The sequence below is a fragment of the Saccostrea cucullata genome, unplaced genomic scaffold (genome assembly GCF_032062105.1).
Source record: "Saccostrea cucullata isolate Sc308-1 unplaced genomic scaffold, CSIRO_AGI_Scuc_v1 ctg2678, whole genome shotgun sequence".
Lineage (NCBI taxonomy): Eukaryota > Metazoa > Mollusca > Bivalvia > Ostreida > Ostreidae > Saccostrea > Saccostrea cuccullata.
The window spans coordinates 33,973-52,792 of NW_026939317.1; the positions used below are offsets into that span (position 1 = coordinate 33,973).

The window sequence follows — 18,820 nt, forward strand, 5'->3', positions numbered from 1 at the left end:
AATATTGTGATACAGAGAAAGGATGTATGTGTAACATGACCAGTGATAATTGTGCAGATCCTGATGAGAAGCTTTCATTTAATTTATTCGAACAAAAGGATAATGCTTTTTTTCATATTTGTCTAAATTGATGCATTTCTACGAATTGATTTCCAGATATATAAAAATTATGTATTTTTTTTCTAAACATAATATAATAAAAATAAATATTTATAATTTTACCTTTTCAATCTATGTGACGTTAATTTGTGCGAAAAACCATATCAGCTTAAAAAGTGCGTAGAGCTGTTAAAACTTTTAAAAATAATTAGATAGAAAGGGATTAAGCAGATTTCCTGACGCCACGGGAGAAAAACGTCTATTTATATTGTTAGAAAACTGCTATTGAAAATATTGTCCCACTGATTTTATTTTTTACACAGAAGGATAAATATCCCCTTGATTTTGTTCGGAGTGAATTGTAGACGTTTGAGTGTATTAGAATTTACAGTTCTTTGTTTCTTACCTACATTCAAGGAGAGGTATAGGGGAATTCAAGAACACAAAACGAAATTGTACTAAATAAGCAATTTTCAAACAGATCTTCTATTACATTATTGCATTTGGACTACATTGACATTGTTTTCAATAAAATATCAAATATTCGTCACATTTGATGTGCCGCCTATTACTACTATTACAATACTATCTGGTTTTTCGATGGACTGTCTCTTAAAATATTAAATTTTGAAAAGTGAAAGAATAGTTTTGTAATTGTAAAATAAAATCCAAATCAGAATGTTAAAGATATTACTTATAGTGATCGATCACAAAAAATCTATAAATACAAACCTGTTAACAAGGCGTAAAACACGGATCCCCTGAAACTTCAGAGGTTAGATAGGAGTTCGCATGACCTGTTGACAGGTCACACGACCCAATGAAAGATGTATTTGCTAATGAGATTATTTCAGTGACCTTAGAGTTTACAAAATGCTGTTTTCATCGTGGTTGTTAAAATTCCCATAACATTAATTAGTCTTTAGTAACCTAATCCGCAATAGATCATAAGCTGTAGTTTCAGTATCATTTCAACTATCATATTAGAATAAATCAAATTTTACATCTTAGGACTCTGTCTTAAATATTATATCTTTGTTGTCTGGACTCTGACCTTCGTATTGTGTTTCCGTTCTTGTACAATTACAAAGAAACAAAACTGGTAGCAACACTGGTAGCAACAACAAATAGTGAAATAAAAGTCTGTAAGTATCTTTAGAAGGAAAGCAAACCTTTTCAATAATCTATTTAAGCTAAAAAAATCGTATAGACACTGCATGGTATGATCTCTTGTTAAGATGAAGATTTAGATCTAATTATAATTGATAAACGTAGATGAAGAAACTAGCATAAACATAACAAAGACAGGTTTAGATAAAGGATGGTTTATATATTTTCAAGAATACGGAGAAAAATATGCAACCAAATAAGATGAGTTAAAATTTATTTTTATGTGTTCCTTTTGATCAGGTTATCAAGGCTACAGATAAATATAGTGTACAAAATGTACATGACTTCAAATTTAAAAACATTTTTAATTAAATTTATGAAAAAACAAGCGTAACAGATTTACTCAGTTACTATTTCCTCGGTAATATCAAAAAAAAAAAAAAAAAAAAAAAAAAAAACTTATTTCAGAAATTGATCTACCGAGTCCGTTTTATCATAAAACACATTTCTTTTGAACATTCAATTTTATACCACAATTTCATTTAAGAATTTGGATGAAAAAAGATTAAGGCAAGCAATGAAAGGTGAAAACAAGTTCAGCATTGATACATTGGATTCTAACATGTTTGTGTTATTTTATCAATTAATATTATTTTCTGTCTAAATGTAACTTGATATGATACTTGCAATTACAGGTAAATGCATCGTTACTTACTATCGTATCCTTAAAAAGTTATTAATTATTCTTACACGTATATTTTAGTACTGAAAAATTAAAATATATTTACATCTATGCTGCATTATAATATTATAATTTAGCATGCAAATGTACTTTATTCTTGCAATTTATTTTTGATATTAAAGATACATAATGGCATAAAAATTATAAAGCTGTCCAGTGATGTTATTCTACGTGCTAGATATTAGGCTGTTTTCCTTTTATAATTTTATATTACGAAGAAATCAAATAAATTTATTTGAATTATGAACGACAGCACACACACTCTTGCAAAGGTATAAAAAAGGATTAATATTTGCTATGAAAATGTAAAGGATGAAAATAATTATTTGAATTTAAAAGTTATATTGAAGTTTTAAGATGTCAATTGGTGCCTCTCGCTTTTTCAGTACAACAGACATTTTAGGTATGAGACCTTTCCCTGCCCTTTTCCCATTTTCATTCTTTTGAAATAGGGATCGAAACAAATTTTATATTATTTTTGTACTAATGTTAATTATAGGTTACATAAATATTATTTAAATAAACATGTTGACACTTTAAGCCAATTTTATTTGTTTCCCTAAAATGTATGTCCGATCAAAAAATAAAATATAAGATGCCCAATGGCACTAAGTAACAATGATTCTGTAAAAGTCTCATCACATATCATTCAGTGGAAAAAGAGATGGGGACTTAAAGGATAACAGACAGACAGTCGTGCGGATGGACTACCCATCATCCTGCTTTTCAAGCGGAGAGGATAATGACTTTTTAAGGATCGTTAAAGGTGATAAATTCGATAATCTTAATGTGCAATATGATGTCGACCTAAACGTAAGTTCGATATTTTTGTGATGTATATTCAATTACATTTGATGTATGAAATATATAGATAAAGAACAGCAATCAAGCTCAAATTAAAGTCCATGCATTGAAATAAATCGGATCGGAAGCAGAGCAAGCAGGGACCCCATAGTTGGAATCAGGTGCCACGGAGGACTAATCACAGGTATGAATAAAATCAATAAACATTCGACTAAATTGGATTAGATTGCATTTATTGACAAGTGCATTGTTTTTATTTTAGACATTGCGAAATATCTATCAACGATACATGGAAACGTGCCTGGGATATTTTGCGAGGGTCTTTAATGTTGATGTCCCTGGCATACCCAACAAACTAGACAGTTGTTCATTTTATTTACATTTCATTGTGCAATATTGTAAATGTAATTGTAAATAAAGTTTTTTTGATTTTTGTCGTAATAGATTTAAATTACATGAGGCCTCCCATGTCAAATTCAATAGTCCCTGCCCACTGACATCAGACTCAAAGAAAAAGGCACGAGATTTACATGAGTATAAGGCTTCCCTAGCTCCAGTGCAACCTATTGTTTGGCTATATGTTCATCGAGTACAATTATAAAGAAATAAATTGTACAATCGATAACTTTCAATGATTTTTCACAAAGAAAACAAATAGCAATGGAAATATTGTTCTATATTATCTTAAAGCTTGCTAATGTACACGAGAATTAAATTTTCACGAGCACATTGTCTCGCAAAATGAAACAAAAATACAGTTCCCGCGAATAAAAAGTGATTAATAAAAATCGTTGTTGCCAGAAAACACAGAAATTATTTGTATAATTTTTGTTTAAAAATAGCATCTGACATGACGTTACAATATACAAAGTACTTACAATGTGTTAGAATACAAATTCATTAAAATATGGAGAGAACTATGCGGATTAAAAGTTAAAATAAAATTATCTTCCATATGTTTCGGAGGAGCGTGTATTTATTATGTTGACTGTACTAGTATAGGAACTATTGTTTACTGAATATACCAGTAGATTGTATTTGTTGATAAGATATTTTTATCGATCATAGAACTTGCGAAATGAAGGTTTTTAAATGAAACTCTTGGTGTCTTTGTTTCATTAATTTGTTTGTTAATAGTTTGTCTCGTTTTAAACATTATTAGGTCACCTGAGTCACTCAGATGACCTATTGCTATCTGTTTTCGTCCGTCGTCGTACGTCGTTCGTCGTCAATTGGTCGTAAACTTTTGAACATTTTTAGCTTCTTCTCTGCAACCTCTCAACCAATTTCCACCAAATTTGGCATGATGCATTTATGGGTGAAGGGGAACAGAAATTGTGAATTTCATGTTTCATGCCCCATAGGGTCTGAGGGGTGGGGCCAAAACCACTAAAATTAATGCAGTCTTTAAAAATCTTCTTCTTTACTCCTAGACATCAAGCAGTCAAACTGTTAGTATGAACGTAATGACCATTGAGTCCTCTACCAAAATTAAGAAATTCATGGCCCAAGGATCAGGGGTTCTAGTGCTAGGTCCGGGCTTTATTGATTATATAGTGAAAATACATTAATTCGTGGAAAATATTCTTCTCTGCTCCTGGGTATTAAACAAACAAACTAAGTATATAGTTATGATGGGGAAGATTGCCTCTACCAAAATTGTGAATTTTATGGCCCCTGGGTCAGGGGTTCTGGTATTAGGGTCAGGCTTTATTGATTACATAGTGAAAATACATTAATTCTCTGCTCCTGGGTATTAAACAATCAAACTAAGTATATAGTTATGTTGAGGAAGAATGCCTCGTCCAAAAATGTGAATTTTATGGCCCCAGGATCAGGGGTCTGGTCTTAGGGTGGGGCCTATTTATTATATAGAGAAAATACATTAAATTTTGAAATTTTTCTTCTCTGCTCCTGGATATTTAGCAGATGAAGTACCTAATATATAGCTATGATGAGCAAGGGCCATTCTCCCTGAATTGTGAATTTTATGGCCCCTTGGTCAGGGGTACCATAGAGGGGGGTCTACTTATATACTGAAAATGAATTAATTGTTTCAAATCTTCTCCTTGGTATTAATAAAACATTTTGATAAGCAAGGGCGCCTTTTTCAAAATTGTGAAATGTGTGGACTAAGGGCCAGGGGTTCATGTATGGTAGTGGCACTACTGATTATTGCTGAATATTACTGATTAGTTGAAATGCATGTTTTTTTGTTCCCCTAGTCTGTCTATGGGTATTAAAAAACCAAACTAAACATGCTAAGTGTATAGTTATGATTAGCAATGACGCCTCTTTCAAAATTGTGAATGCCATGATGTCTAGTTTAAAACATAAACCAAATTCAATCGTTGGAAAGTTGTTTCACGATGCTCAGGTGACCTATAAGGCCCATGTTTTTTTGTAAGTGGAGCATGCTCTTGAGGATCAAATTAATTGGAAGATATATGTACACTCCACGTGATGGTGATCAGCGTATTTTGCTACATAAAAAGGGGAGTCATTAAGTTTAACATGAAGCTTTATTGTTGGCTTACGATTAAAATCTTTTTCTTGTAAAGTATTCAAATATGGATGCTACGGGTCAGACTGTATGCTATGTTTCATTTCAGGTTCTTTGGGATGCATCATGTCGACATTTGAATGGAAGCTACTATTATTTTGTAAATTGATAATACGTCGTCGAAATGCATAGATATCCTTTCCCCTCCTATTTTAATAGTTTCAAGGAGGTCAGAAATAAACGGCTTGGTTGTTATATTATGGGTTTATACTGAATAGACTTATACGTGTTCATAAAAGTTACGGTAAAACACGTGTGTTTGTTATTTTTGCAGAATAGGTTCATCAATAAAGGAGATCGATTGGTTGTTCATTTGTTTCGGGTGAATAGCACAGGCACTTGTTTCGGAAATAAAAATTTAACCCATAGTATAATAATAACACAAGGTATCTAACTCCGAATAACACTCGTTAGAAATATACTCATTTACACTTTCAAAGGAAATGCACTGGCAAACTATTTATTATCATTGTCTTTAACGATAATTTACAGCCATATATATGGCATGCATGTCTTCTTTTTCTTTTATGTCCATAAACAGTGTCAAAACACTTTGCTGGCCGAGTAGAAAAGTCGAACTCAACCATAAAACGGCGTGTGCTAATAACGCAAGAGATTTTGATTGGCTAAAAATCTGTTTCTAAAATTACATCGAAAAGATGTCGAATGGTTTTTATGGAAAATTAAATTTGAATTATTCAATGCTACAATTAAAATCTGGAATTGATATTTTTAACCCACTCATCTTTTAATTTTGCTCTTTGTCCGAGATTAGCACATACTGCTACACTGCAACAGACTAATCCCCACCCCAACCACCCCTTCAAGTACCATTATTTCGTACATATCTTTGTTCGTTTTGATGTTGTTGCCTTATTTAAGTTTTTTCTTCTGTAAAATGACATGGATTTAAGAGTTCAAACGAAATACTGCTTTGTATACTGCATTAGTGTCTTTTGCACTCGTGTATGCGAGCTCATCCTATATAAAGTGTTTTGAGTTTTATTTTATGAATAATTTATGTTCGGCTGATCATGAACTGGTGAATTTAGAACATAATTTTCAATAAACAAAGTTTTCCATGAGCATTAAATGAAAATACTTTTTTAAATAGAGGATTGACTAGGGATTAAAAAAAATAATTAAACAAATTAAGATTAAAGTTATCTACATAATCATATCTGCTCTTAAATCAAGTTGCTTGGAATGGAACTAAATCAACTATTTATTTTCTCTATGTTTTATATGTAAAATTAATATTCGGAAATTTTCTTGTTTTGAAACCATGTTTTAGTTTATTATGATTACTCATCGGAGGGGAACAACTTTTAAGAATCAAATTTCCGGATTTCTGGAAATTTGATAATTAATTACACTTCCTTCTAAAATTCAAAATGAATAAGTTTTTTTTTCTATATAAACCATGATCTCATGAAATGAAACCAGATGGATTTTGCTGTGAATATTTTGATCGATCACTAGATTTCGAGTTTATTTTAATAATGAAACTTTGGATACTTGCTTGTTTGTGTTCTTTAAACAGTTTGATGGTGTTCTGTGAAAATGTGTATGGATATGGTGTTTGCGTTAATGAGTTACTGTAAGAGATTACGTACTTAATATTTTTACCTTTAAAAGAAAAGAAATTAAGCAATATTTATTATCTTTTAAAAAATCTTTTTGTCTAAAAACTTTACGGAACGTATATATTCTAGAGACATCCGCTCATGCTGCAAGGACTTCAAACCAGTTGGAAACATGTGTGTAGGTATGAACCTTTGATAACAAGTGTAAAGCAGAAAACAGTAAACAAAATTACTTCATGTCAAGTTTTATACAGGAATTCAGATATATACACTAAAACTGGTAGGATATAAATAGAAATTTCTGATCATTCTAAGTTTCTTATGTGTGGGAAAAGCTTTAAAAATCTCATATTTCGATTGAAATTAACTGATGCCATTCAAATGAAAGGTCATGTTAAACAATGTATTTAACTACCAGAATGTGATCCTGGGTACCGGGGCTATAATTGTTCCGAGACCTGTCCTCCCAACCACTATGGACCAAAATGTTTTAAAACATGTGACTGTTTACCTTATCAGTACTGTGATACAGAAAAGGGGTGTCTGTGTAACACGACCAGCGTTAATTGTACAGATCAGGGTGAGAAATCCTTTCATTTCTTTTATGCAGACCAAAAGTAGATGATTATTTTACATGTTTATTAGTAGAGATAAGTGCTCATATACGGAAAGATTTCAAAATACACCTTATATATTTTTTTATATTATTTTACTTTATATTGATATAGATTTATTTTACCTAAATATGCTTTGCTTTTCGGCATGATATTTTGGAAACTATATAAAAAAATTAACATATCCTCATTTTATCCTTTATTGATTTTCGAATTTTACAGGAGTTTCTCAGATTTCTTTTCATTAATCGAATCTTACGTCAGTTTTTCAATGAAAACACGGTCACTGATTTGCTAAAGGAGTTATGTGTGTTTTAAATCAAATTATTCTCCACTTCTTGAAAAAGGCATATTTATATAAATATAATTTTGTATTCAAGCATGAATGTTTCATTTCAATACGTACATGTATATTTTGCTTCATTGCAAAGGCTGAAATATTAGTTTGAAAATTGTAAAATGAAAATCAAAAGGGTAAAGATATGGTGAATAATACTCTACCACCAAAAATCTACCAAAAAAAAAAAAATCTGTTGACAAGCATTAAACATGGACCCCTGGAAAAATAAGTTTGGAGACGTTATCACCATATGCAAGCAATAGCGGACTATCACTACCGGTACTAAGAGAAGGAAAATTGACATGAAGAAGCTAAAGTCATCTCATCTGTCACAAAGTTTGGTTTTAACCATTTTCCCTTTTCTTCAATTGCCAGTAAAGCAACCAAATAAGAAACAGGTCTGACAGACCCTGTATCTTCTTTTGTTTCAAGTTAGTAGACACATAATTGAAAGAAACAATGATTGATTGATATAAGGTCATTAATCTACCCAAATCTGCCATTGAAGGTCAAAATAAGTGTTTTCGTCTCATGTAACAGTCTTTGAATAAAATTCTGCTGGATAAGGATCTAAAAAAGGTCTTCTGAATAAATAAATAAACATAATTAGGTCCATAGCATTTTAAAAGTTTGTTGGAGACCTGGCCTTCGAAGACTGCATAAATGTTGTTAATTAGGGAATCCAGCATCCTCTTGACGTCAACCTCAGAGTACTTGTGTGTAAAACCAGAGTGGCTTAAAATAATTTATTGCCCAAAACTTAAGAGCTAAACGTGTTGCTTTCGGGTAGGGGATAAGTATCGACAAAATAATTGTATCGCTATATATCATGATTTCCTCCCAAAAATATCACAATACTTCATGATATTTTTACACGAACTTTTTATCTTTTTTCAAATGAATTTCAGGAACCTTTTTTTAGCCAATATATTGCAAAAACATACCGTAATTAATTCACCTGTTGCATTTTTATTTCTACCCTGATAGAAGCATATTTGAATGCTAGGATGCCCTTGTTTACTATTCGCGTCATTTCTAATCATCATCACTTTGATGTCCAAAACCTTGAACCAAATAAATACCGCTATTTTAACCTGCGTATCTTGAAACGTATCTTACACTGAAAAAAAAATCAGATGATTTAAGTATGTCGTTAAAATCTCGCCTATTGTCTATTTTGTCTTGTCTATTTGCGAAAGAAGAAAATTCATATCTTTGACCGATTTTAATTGATTCAACCAACTGAGGATGAAAAAATTTGTTAAGTTTATACTGAATGAATTCGAGTTTAAATTTTTTGTGTTATAAAATTGTAGATATTAGCGATTTGAAAGACATTGGCAGTATTGAATAAAATTACTATAGATTAATAATATCATCATAAACAATGTAATGAAATGAAACATACGGAGATAACGAATAGTATTCAAGATCAAAAGTCAATAAAACAATACAAAATAGGAGCAGAGCAAACACGGGCCCCCAAAACTTCAGAGGTGGGATCAGGTGCCATGGAGGAGTGAGCATCCCCTGCCAACCGGTCACATCCGCCGTGTGCTCCTTGTCATGATCAATAAAAAACGGAAAAGTCTCTTTTTCTCTCTATACGTTTAAATTTTTTTTTCTCTCTTAAAATATTCCTATTATTTTCTTATTCTGTATTTATCTGTGTTTTAATTACTGATTTTTCTGACAAGAGAAATTGCCATCACTCATGAATCATAATCTATATTTTCATATTTGAATAACCACATACATTTCAGCTACCACATCAGAACAACTCTGTTGTAAATTTATGTAGTTGCCTGGAGAATGCCTTAATGATGTCTCTCTTTTCTTTACATTTCACAGAACCAGAGACTGTCGAAACAAGCTTAGGAACAACAATAAGTTTTTACATCTTATCCAGTATGTATCCTAGAAAAGATACTAAATACTCTTAATTGATTTATCCCCTTTTAAACAAGCATTTTAATTTTAGCTTTATACATAAAGCAGAATTGATAAAGAAAGGTAAAGGAAAGGAAAATAGCAAAAATATAGCAAAGACAAGTTGAACCCATGGATGTGTCGATGTCTGCATTTTCAAGGATAAGCAAAATTTATATGCTTTATAATAAGATAGCATTGAAATTTACTTCAATTATTTCGTGCTTTGACGACAGTTCTATTGCATATCTTTATGTAGGTGTTCAAGGTAATATATAGAAAATTGTTAAAAAGTGCATGACTCCAAATCTCAAAAAACGTTTAATTGTGGCTTATGATAACACAAACCCAACAAATTTACCCACAGTTACTTTATCATCGGCAATATCAGTCGTTTTACTGCTTGCAGCTGGGGTCACCTGCCTAAGGTAAGCTCTTTACTGATGAATAGTTTAAGAAGAGACCCACCGATTGCACTTCATTACTACATATTCTTTAAATGTATAAATTATTTAGTTTTAATTATTTTTTTTAAAAAAAATTCTTTTGGATGAAGAAAAGATTAAGAGAGGCAAAGGAAGGTAACATTTAATATACAGAGTTGTTTAAATTCTATCATTCATACAAAGTTCCTTTGATGTAGCATAAAATAAGTCTTTCTGTACAAACATGTCTTCTGTTGTACGTCGCACTTGTAGGTTATTTTAGAATTTCTAGGTTCCCTTAAATATGTTAATTCGTCATTTTACAGAATTTTGATATGAAACAGAAAAATATTGTGACAGATTGTCAGTATGAAATCTAAAATTTATTTCTATTCTGAAATATTTACAGATAAATCTATTATTTATTAAATAATCGACATTCTAGTTAGGACTGAAATTGTTCTATTATGATTGAGGAATTCATAATGAAATTTTCCTATTTTCAAAGAAAGATATACATTGGGACATCAACAATTGTTACATGTCGAAGATACGTCCTCTGGCACTAATCCACAATCTCATCAAGCTGAGGACATATACTCTCACACAACATCGGGGATTTACCATCATTTAAGTCTCAGAGTACAGCTTAGCAGTTTATCTGATAGTGATGAAAACATGGAGAACCCATCTCACTGCCCGGGGCTCTCCCCTGATACAATTTCTGAACAATGTGAGGAAAGAATCCAAACAGAAGAAAAAGAATCACAAACAGACATTCATACGGACAGCGAAAATTCAGAGGAAGTGTTTTTTGATGTGAGCTATGCAATACAAAATGCAGATGATTTGCAAAAAGATGAAACATTAAGATGTTTCTTGAAACCAGACACAGACGTAGAAGATGATGAGTATTGTGACGTGAAGTACACCGGACATCATTCTAAAGTTGTATACGGAAATGAATTTCTTAGACAACAGAATTTTTCCAATTCCGAATTAGACGTTGATAATGACTGTTTAGCAGATTATGTTAATTGTATTAATATTTATCAGATTAATGAATCGTTTGGCGATGTTTATTCATCAGTACAAAAAACTTCGAAAAAGGCAAAGTTTTAGTGAGCATTTTTAGAAAAAAAAAGATTGGCATTATTTTTAAATTGAATTTTTCCATGATATGGAATGAAACATTTGAAATGTAGTAAAAATATTTCTAAAGATAAAAGAAAAGAATCTTTCTTCAATTGTATGAAAAATGAAAGAAATTGGTAAGGTACATGCAATAATTTGTTCTTTTTAATTTCATGAGAATTAAAATTCATGAAGGAAGATAAATGGACTATTGTGAATAATAGAATTACTCTGATGCCTACCTCCAAGTCATGTTATTTTCAACAGAGAGTTAAGAACATTCATCAGCAAGATATTTATATGCAGAAAACTCAGTTTTTGAGCTTTAGATTTGAAATACGATTATGATAAGGTTACCTTCTTCTCTGTGTGTATGTTTACATAAATTCAGGCCTTTGTTTGAACAATCATTGATAATCGTTAATTGTTGTTAATTTAAAATTTATGAAATTCAGAGGTAAGAGCAGGTGCCTAGAAGAAGAAAACGATCCCTTTGACCGGACATAGGTATTATATTCATATGATGGGAATATGACAAACTTATGTAGCACACATAAATATTATATCACTGTTCCTTATTTTCACTTTTATCGAAATCATGTAGACATCACCATGTCGGTGAAGGGCTTTTAAACTAGAACTTTACTCGGCACTCAAGTCTATTGATCAGTGTCACGGTCACACAATGTTGAAGTCTGAATCAGCCAATAACAATAACAATGATTGGTCCTCAATGCAAATGGTGAAAACAAATTAAGATATGACAAAAACAAGCTCAAATTAAAGTCCATGCAATGAAACAAAATGGATCAGAAGCAGAGCAGACTGGGACCCCATAGTTGGAATCAGGTGCCACGGAGGACTATTCACAGGTATGAATAAAATCAATAAACATTCGGCTAAATTGGATTAGATTGCATTTATTGACAAGAGCATTGTTTTTAGTCTGAACATTGCAAAATATAAATCAACGAAACATGGAAACGTGTCTGGGATAATTTGCGAAGGTCCTTAATGCACACGTTTCCAACTATAGTTTTTGTCCCTGGCAAACCCAACAAACTAGAGAGTTTTCCTTATATTTACATTTTATTGTGCAATATTGTATATGTAATTGTAAATAAAGATTTTTTGATTTTTGTCGTAATAGATTTAAATTACATGAGGCCTCCCATTTCAATTTCAATAGTCCCTGCCCACGGACATCAGCCTCAAAGACAGACGCATGAGATTTACATGCATATAAGGCTTCCTTAGCTCCATTAAGACCTATTGTTTGGCTAAATGTTCATAGGGTGCAATTATAAAGAAATCAACTGTACAACCGATAACTTTCAATGAGTTTTCACAGAGAAAACAAATAGAAATGGAAATATTGTTCTATATTATCTTAAAGTTTGCTAATATACACGAGAATTAAATTTTCACGAGCACATTGTCTCGCACAATGAAACAAAAATACAGTTCCCGCGAATAAAAAGTGATTAATAAAAATCAATGAGGCCAGAAAACACAGAAATGAGTTGTATAATTTTGTTTAAAAAATAGCATCATGGCGTTACAATATACAAAGTACTTACAATGTATTAAAATACAAATTCATTAAAATATGGAGAGAACTACGCGGGTTAAAAGTTAAAATAAAATCATCTTCAATATGTTTCGGAGGAGCATATATTTCTTATGTTGACTGTACTAGTATAGGGACTATTGTTTACTGAATATACCCGTAGATTGTATTTGTTGATAAGATATTTTTATCGATCATAGAACTTGCGAAATGAAGGTTCTAAATGAAACTCTTGGTGTCTTTGTTTCATTAACTTGTTTGTTAATAGTTTGTCTAGTTTTAAACATTATTTTTTTGTACGTGGGGCATGCTCTTGAGGATCAAATTCACTGGAAGTAATATACTCCACGTGATGGTGATTAGCGTATTTTGCTACATAAAAATGGGAGTAATTAAATTTAACATGAAGCTTTATTGTTGGCTTACGATTAAAATCTTTTTCTTGTAAAGTATTCAAATATGGATGATACGGGTCAGACTGTATGCTGTGTTTTATTTCAGGTTCTTTGGGATGCATCACGTCGACATTTGAATGGAAGCTACTACTGTATTGTAAATTGATAATATGTCGTCGAAATGCATAGATATCCTCTTCCCTCCTATTTTAATAGTTTCAAGGAGGACAGAATACAATAAACGGCTTGGTTGTTTTATTATGGGTTTATACTGAATATACTTATACCGTAAATCTGGAAATTTTTGCTGTAGATAAATTTTTAGCAAATTTGCGAGTTCATTGCATTCGCAAAAATATTTTTCTTAAAATTAAATTACCAATAAGAATATGTAGACAAAGCAATGGTCATTCGCAAAATTTTGAAACGTAAAAGTTAATCAACAGCATTTTGACCCGAATTCGCAAAATAAAATCGACGTAAAAACTTCCAGATTTACGGTATGTATTTATAAAAGTTACGGTAAAATACGTGTGTTTGTTATTTTTGCAGAATAGGTTTATCAATAAAGGAGATCGATTGGTTGTTCATTTGTTTCGGGTGAATAGCACAGGCAATTGTTTCGGAAATAAATTTTTAACCCATAGTATAATAATAACACAAGGTATCTAACTCCTAATTACACTCAGTACCCCCTCCTCAGAAATACACTCATTTACACTTTCAAAGGAAATCACTGGCAAACTGTTTATTATCATTGTCTTTTACGATAATTTATCAACACAACTATATATGACATGCATGTCTTTGTTTTCTTTTATGTCCGTAAACAGTGTCAAAACTCTGCTCGCCGAGTATAAAAGTCGAACTCAACCATAAATTGGTATGTGCTAATCCCATACAGAGATTCTGATTGGCTAAAATCTGTTTCTAAAATTACATCGAAAAGATGTCGAATGTTTTTTATGGAAAATGAGACAGAATCAAATTTGATTTATTCAATGCAATATTTAAAATCTGGAATTGATATTTTTATCCCACTCATCTTTTAATTTTGCACATACCGTTTCATGGTTGAGTTCGATTTTTGTCGAATTCAACCATGTTTAAATCATTCGAAGTTTGCTGCTACATTGCAACAGACTAATCTCAACCCACCCACCCCTTTCAAGTACCATTATTTCGTACATGTCTTTGTTCGTTTTGATGTTGTTGCCTTATTTAAGTTTTTTCTTCTATATAATGATAAGGATTTAAGAGTTCAAACGAAAGACTGCTTTGTATACTGCATTAATGTCTTTGCACTCGTGTATGCGAGCTCATCCTATATAAAGTGTACTGAGTTTTATTTTATGAATAATTCATGTTCTGTTGATCATGACCTGGTGAATTTAGAACATAATTTTCAATTGCAAAGTTTTCCATGAGCATTAACTGAAAATACTTTTTTAAATGAAGGATTGACTGGGGATTAAAAAAATAATTAAACAATTCGAATACGTAAGATTAAATTTATCTACATAATCATATCTGCTCTTAAATCAAGTTGCTTGGAATGGAACTAAATCAACTATTTATTTTTTTTTTTATATGTTTTATATGTAAAATTAATATTCGGAAATGTCCTTGTTTTCAAACTATGTTTTAGTTTATTAAAATTACTAATCGGAGTGGAACAACTTTTAGGAATCAAATTTCCGGATTTCTGGATATGTGATGATTAATTACACTTTCTTCTAAAATTCAAAATGAATAAGTTTTGTTGTTCTATATAAACCATGATCTCATGAAATGAAACCAAATGGATTTTGCTGTGAATATTTTGATCGATCACTACATTTTATTTTAACAATGAAACTTTGGATACTTGCTTGTTTGTGTTCTTTAAACAGTTTGATGGTGTTCTGTGAAAATGTGTATGGAGATGGTGTTTGCATAAAAGGGTACCATTTTTTCCTTTTTTTATCTTTTAAAAAGTGTTTTTATGCTAGAAAACTAATTTACAAGAATATATATATATTTTCTAGAAACATCCGTTTGCTTTAATGAGTTACTGTAAGAGATTACTTACTTAATATTTTTACCTTTAAAAGAAAAGAAATTAAGCAATATTTATTATCTTTCAAATTATCTTTTCGTCTAAAAATTTACGGAACATATATATCCTAGAGACACCCGGTCATGCTGCAAGGACTTCAAACCTGTTGGAAACATGTGTGTAGGTATGCACCTTTGATAACAAACTTAAAGGAGAAAACAGTAAATAAAATTACTTCATGTCAAATTTTATGCAGGAATTCAGATATATACCTAAAACTGTAGGATATAAATATAAATTTCTGATCATACCAAGTTTCTTAAGTGTTGGGAAAGCTTTTTAAAATCTCACACATTCCAATTGATATTTTAATAAACTGATGCCATTTTAATGAAAATTCAGGTAAAATATAACTTCCAGAATGTGATCCTGGGTACCGCGGCTATAATTGTTCCGAGACCTGTCCTCCCAACCACTATGGACGAAGATGTTATGGTGTATGTGACTGTACACCCTATCAGTATTGTGATTCAGAAAAGGGGTGCTTGTGTAACACGACCAGCGATAATTGTGCATATTCGGGTGAGAAAGTATTTCATTTAATTTTTACAGATAAAAAGCTAAATGATTCTTTTTTCAGATCAGTTAAAATTATTGCACTTTTACGAATAGATTTCCAAGTACATGTAGTCTTTTTTCTATTCATAATATAATATAAATTAATATTACCTCTAAAATATTTGTTTGACATCACATTTTAATTACAGAAAAAAAGCTTTGCATACCATTCAATTGTACAAGCCCAGATTAAATGTAGTTTAAGGATATCCGATCCTCAGCCAGGAAGGATAACTCCAAAAATTAATATTTAATTTGAAATGCATCAAAATGAAGATTAAAATTGAATTTTTTTCATGCAACAATTTTCATGTTATTCATCTTTATAAGATTCAAGGTTTTTGGAAGTCTTAGAAAAGGTCCTATAAAAGTTGACATATGTACCCTATAAAAGGAAAAAAAAATAATACAGTTTCAGAGATGTAAGATTTTCTTGAATTCAGCCTTAGATACCAATGCTTATTAGCATGAAATGAAATGAGAAGTGATTTGTGGTGCCTTGCAATGATAGCAAAAGCCTTTTACACTATATATTATAGTATACATGACGGAAATAGAAGACAAAAAAACCAAATACGAGGGCCATTCAAAAATTACGCGGATTTGTTGCACAGAAAAAATATTTGACGACATAATCGGGCAAAATGTCACATATAATATAAAAGAATCTTTACTTATATGGTCTTCAAAATTTCATATCAAAATGTTATAAATTGGTATCGATTTTGAGTGATTTATCAGGACATATCATTAAGTCATGGAGCAGCAAAATCTTCGACGTCATAGGCATTATAAAAAAATGTGTGATTGAGCTTTTATTTTTTCAACATTTTCCCAAAAGTACCTGTACAGTTTTAGTTACCTTATCTACTCAACATCCAAACACCATTTCTTGTCAAGCTTAAAATCTAGTAACAAGTAAAGAATATTCTTTTTCTGTTTTAAAACCAAAAAATGCAGGTATTTATGAGATATAGTATGATATCGGTGACTCTCAATCACGTTCTTCACAGTCCGGATAAAGTTTTCGTCTATAGTCATTTTCCCGTCCTAAAGGTATAGCCTCTTTACAGAGGTCTAACGGTCTAAAATTTCATTTTCCTATTTGTGGACGAATGTTACGAATACTCTAGTTTACTAAATGTTTAATTATGCATATTTTGGATCTATGTTGGCGATATCTCGAGCATCACACGCAATTAAACAAAAGTGTGGTGCGCCGTCAATTCAGGAGACGTCATTTTCACAGTCGTTTTCACGGGAATCACATCGGAGAAAAATAACTATAATTCTGTTATTACTTCAAATATCATGTCAGAAATCTAAATACATAATAACAAAACAATTTAAAGAAACATTTGAGAAAATTGTCGAAAAATATCGCGAAATATCGAAAAATAAAGAGTTAAATTTTGGATTCCGCATGCTTTTGCTTCAACTTTTTTGTCCTTCTCCGTACCTCTTCATCAGCGATATCAGCATACCGATAATTTTTGTAGAATTTTTTTAAATACATAAAATTTGCCCAAAATTTATTGGAATCTTGAAGATACATATTTCTGTGAAATTTCATAACTATATGACGTCTGAAAGAGTAAATAATAACACAGTCCGCGTAATTTTTGAACGACCCTCGTAAGTATAAAAATCATGATAATTTCTCCGAATGCCTGGATACCTATCATTTTTTAACCTAAAATGTATTTGTTAATCAATTTGCAATTAGAAAATGCATAGCAGATATTCCAATTCGCCTTTTCTGCAAAAATATTGGAGATTTGACAATTTTCCCTATATAATATGATTAACATTAATCTTTAACTTTAAGGAAATACTGTGGATAAATTTACAAATACTTTGTGGATTCAGAGATATTCTAATGAGTATTTTTGATTACTTAACTGTTGATTTTATAAACCTGAGGATCGGAATACCTTAAACCGAGATTATTTTTCTTAAATGCAAATGTAATCTTATACATTTTTTAAATGAAAACACAGTGTATTAATTAACTAAACTATATCACAAGAAAAAATGAAAGGTCTTGTAATTGGAGTTTAAAAATTAAACGTGAGCTTAAATTTCCAATGTTCTTGGAAATTAAAGGAATAATTATGTTACCATCATAATACATTCAAACTTGATTGTTATGTTTTGATATATTCTGCAAAGGATGAAATGATAGTTTGATAATTTTAAAATAAGATCCAAATGAAATGGGTTAAGATATGACGCATAGTGATCGATCACAAATCTATAAATATAAATCTGCTAACAAGGCATAAAACATGGATCCCCGGAAATTTTAGTGTTTGTAAGGTGCCTAGGAGGGGTTGGCATGACTTGTTTAGAGGTGCACAAAACCAAGTGATAGGTTATATTTGCTAATGAGATTATTTCAGCGACCATAGAACTAAAATTCTCATTAATAATTCAAATTAACATTATTAACATTAATTTTTTTTCCTCGCTCTATGAAACATATGGAGATAACAAAGAGTATTCTAGATCAAATGTCCATTAAACAATCCAAAATGGGAGCAGAGCTCCAAAACATCAGAGTTGAGATCAGGTGCCATGGAGGAATGAGCACCCCCTGCCGACCGATCACACCGCCGTGTGCTCCTTGATATGATCGGGAAATAACGGAAAATTCCGTTGTCAATTCAGTCATTGTATCGACCATAAAAAACTTACGAAACAGTGACTTCAAATCAGACTGCTGATATTCTTGTTTCATCAACTTGTTTGTCAATAATTTACCTCATTTTAGAAATTGTTTATACAAAGATTATGCTCTTGTGTATCGAATCAACTGAGATACATAAACTCCGTATGCAGGTGATGAAGGTA

At 31.2% G+C, this 18,820-nt stretch overlaps 1 protein-coding gene and 1 long non-coding RNA gene across 4 annotated transcripts in view; both read left to right on the forward strand.

The window, feature by feature from the left end:
* Positions 1-6,652: 6,652 nt before the first annotated feature.
* Positions 6,653-18,820, forward strand: part of LOC134252817 (platelet endothelial aggregation receptor 1-like) — a 33,545-nt gene continuing 21,377 nt past the window's right edge. For 2 of the 3 annotated variants that reach the window (XM_062735363.1, XM_062735364.1), the window contains exons 1-4: positions 6,653-6,918; positions 7,034-7,086; positions 7,323-7,484; positions 9,710-9,766. In XM_062735363.1, coding sequence (XP_062591347.1) covers positions 6,755-6,918; positions 7,034-7,086; positions 7,323-7,484; positions 9,710-9,766 — 436 coding nt within the window. In that variant the 5' untranslated portion in view covers positions 6,653-6,754. Of the gene's footprint in view, positions 6,919-7,033; positions 7,087-7,322; positions 7,485-9,709; positions 9,767-10,154; positions 10,216-18,820 lie in introns of all 3 variants that reach the window. The other variant, XM_062735365.1, reaches the window with a different exon arrangement.
* LOC134252819 (uncharacterized) lies at positions 15,111-15,925 on the forward strand. Its single transcript, XR_009989023.1, has 3 exons — positions 15,111-15,254; positions 15,481-15,533; positions 15,770-15,925. It is a non-coding gene; the product is annotated as an uncharacterized LOC134252819 (long non-coding RNA).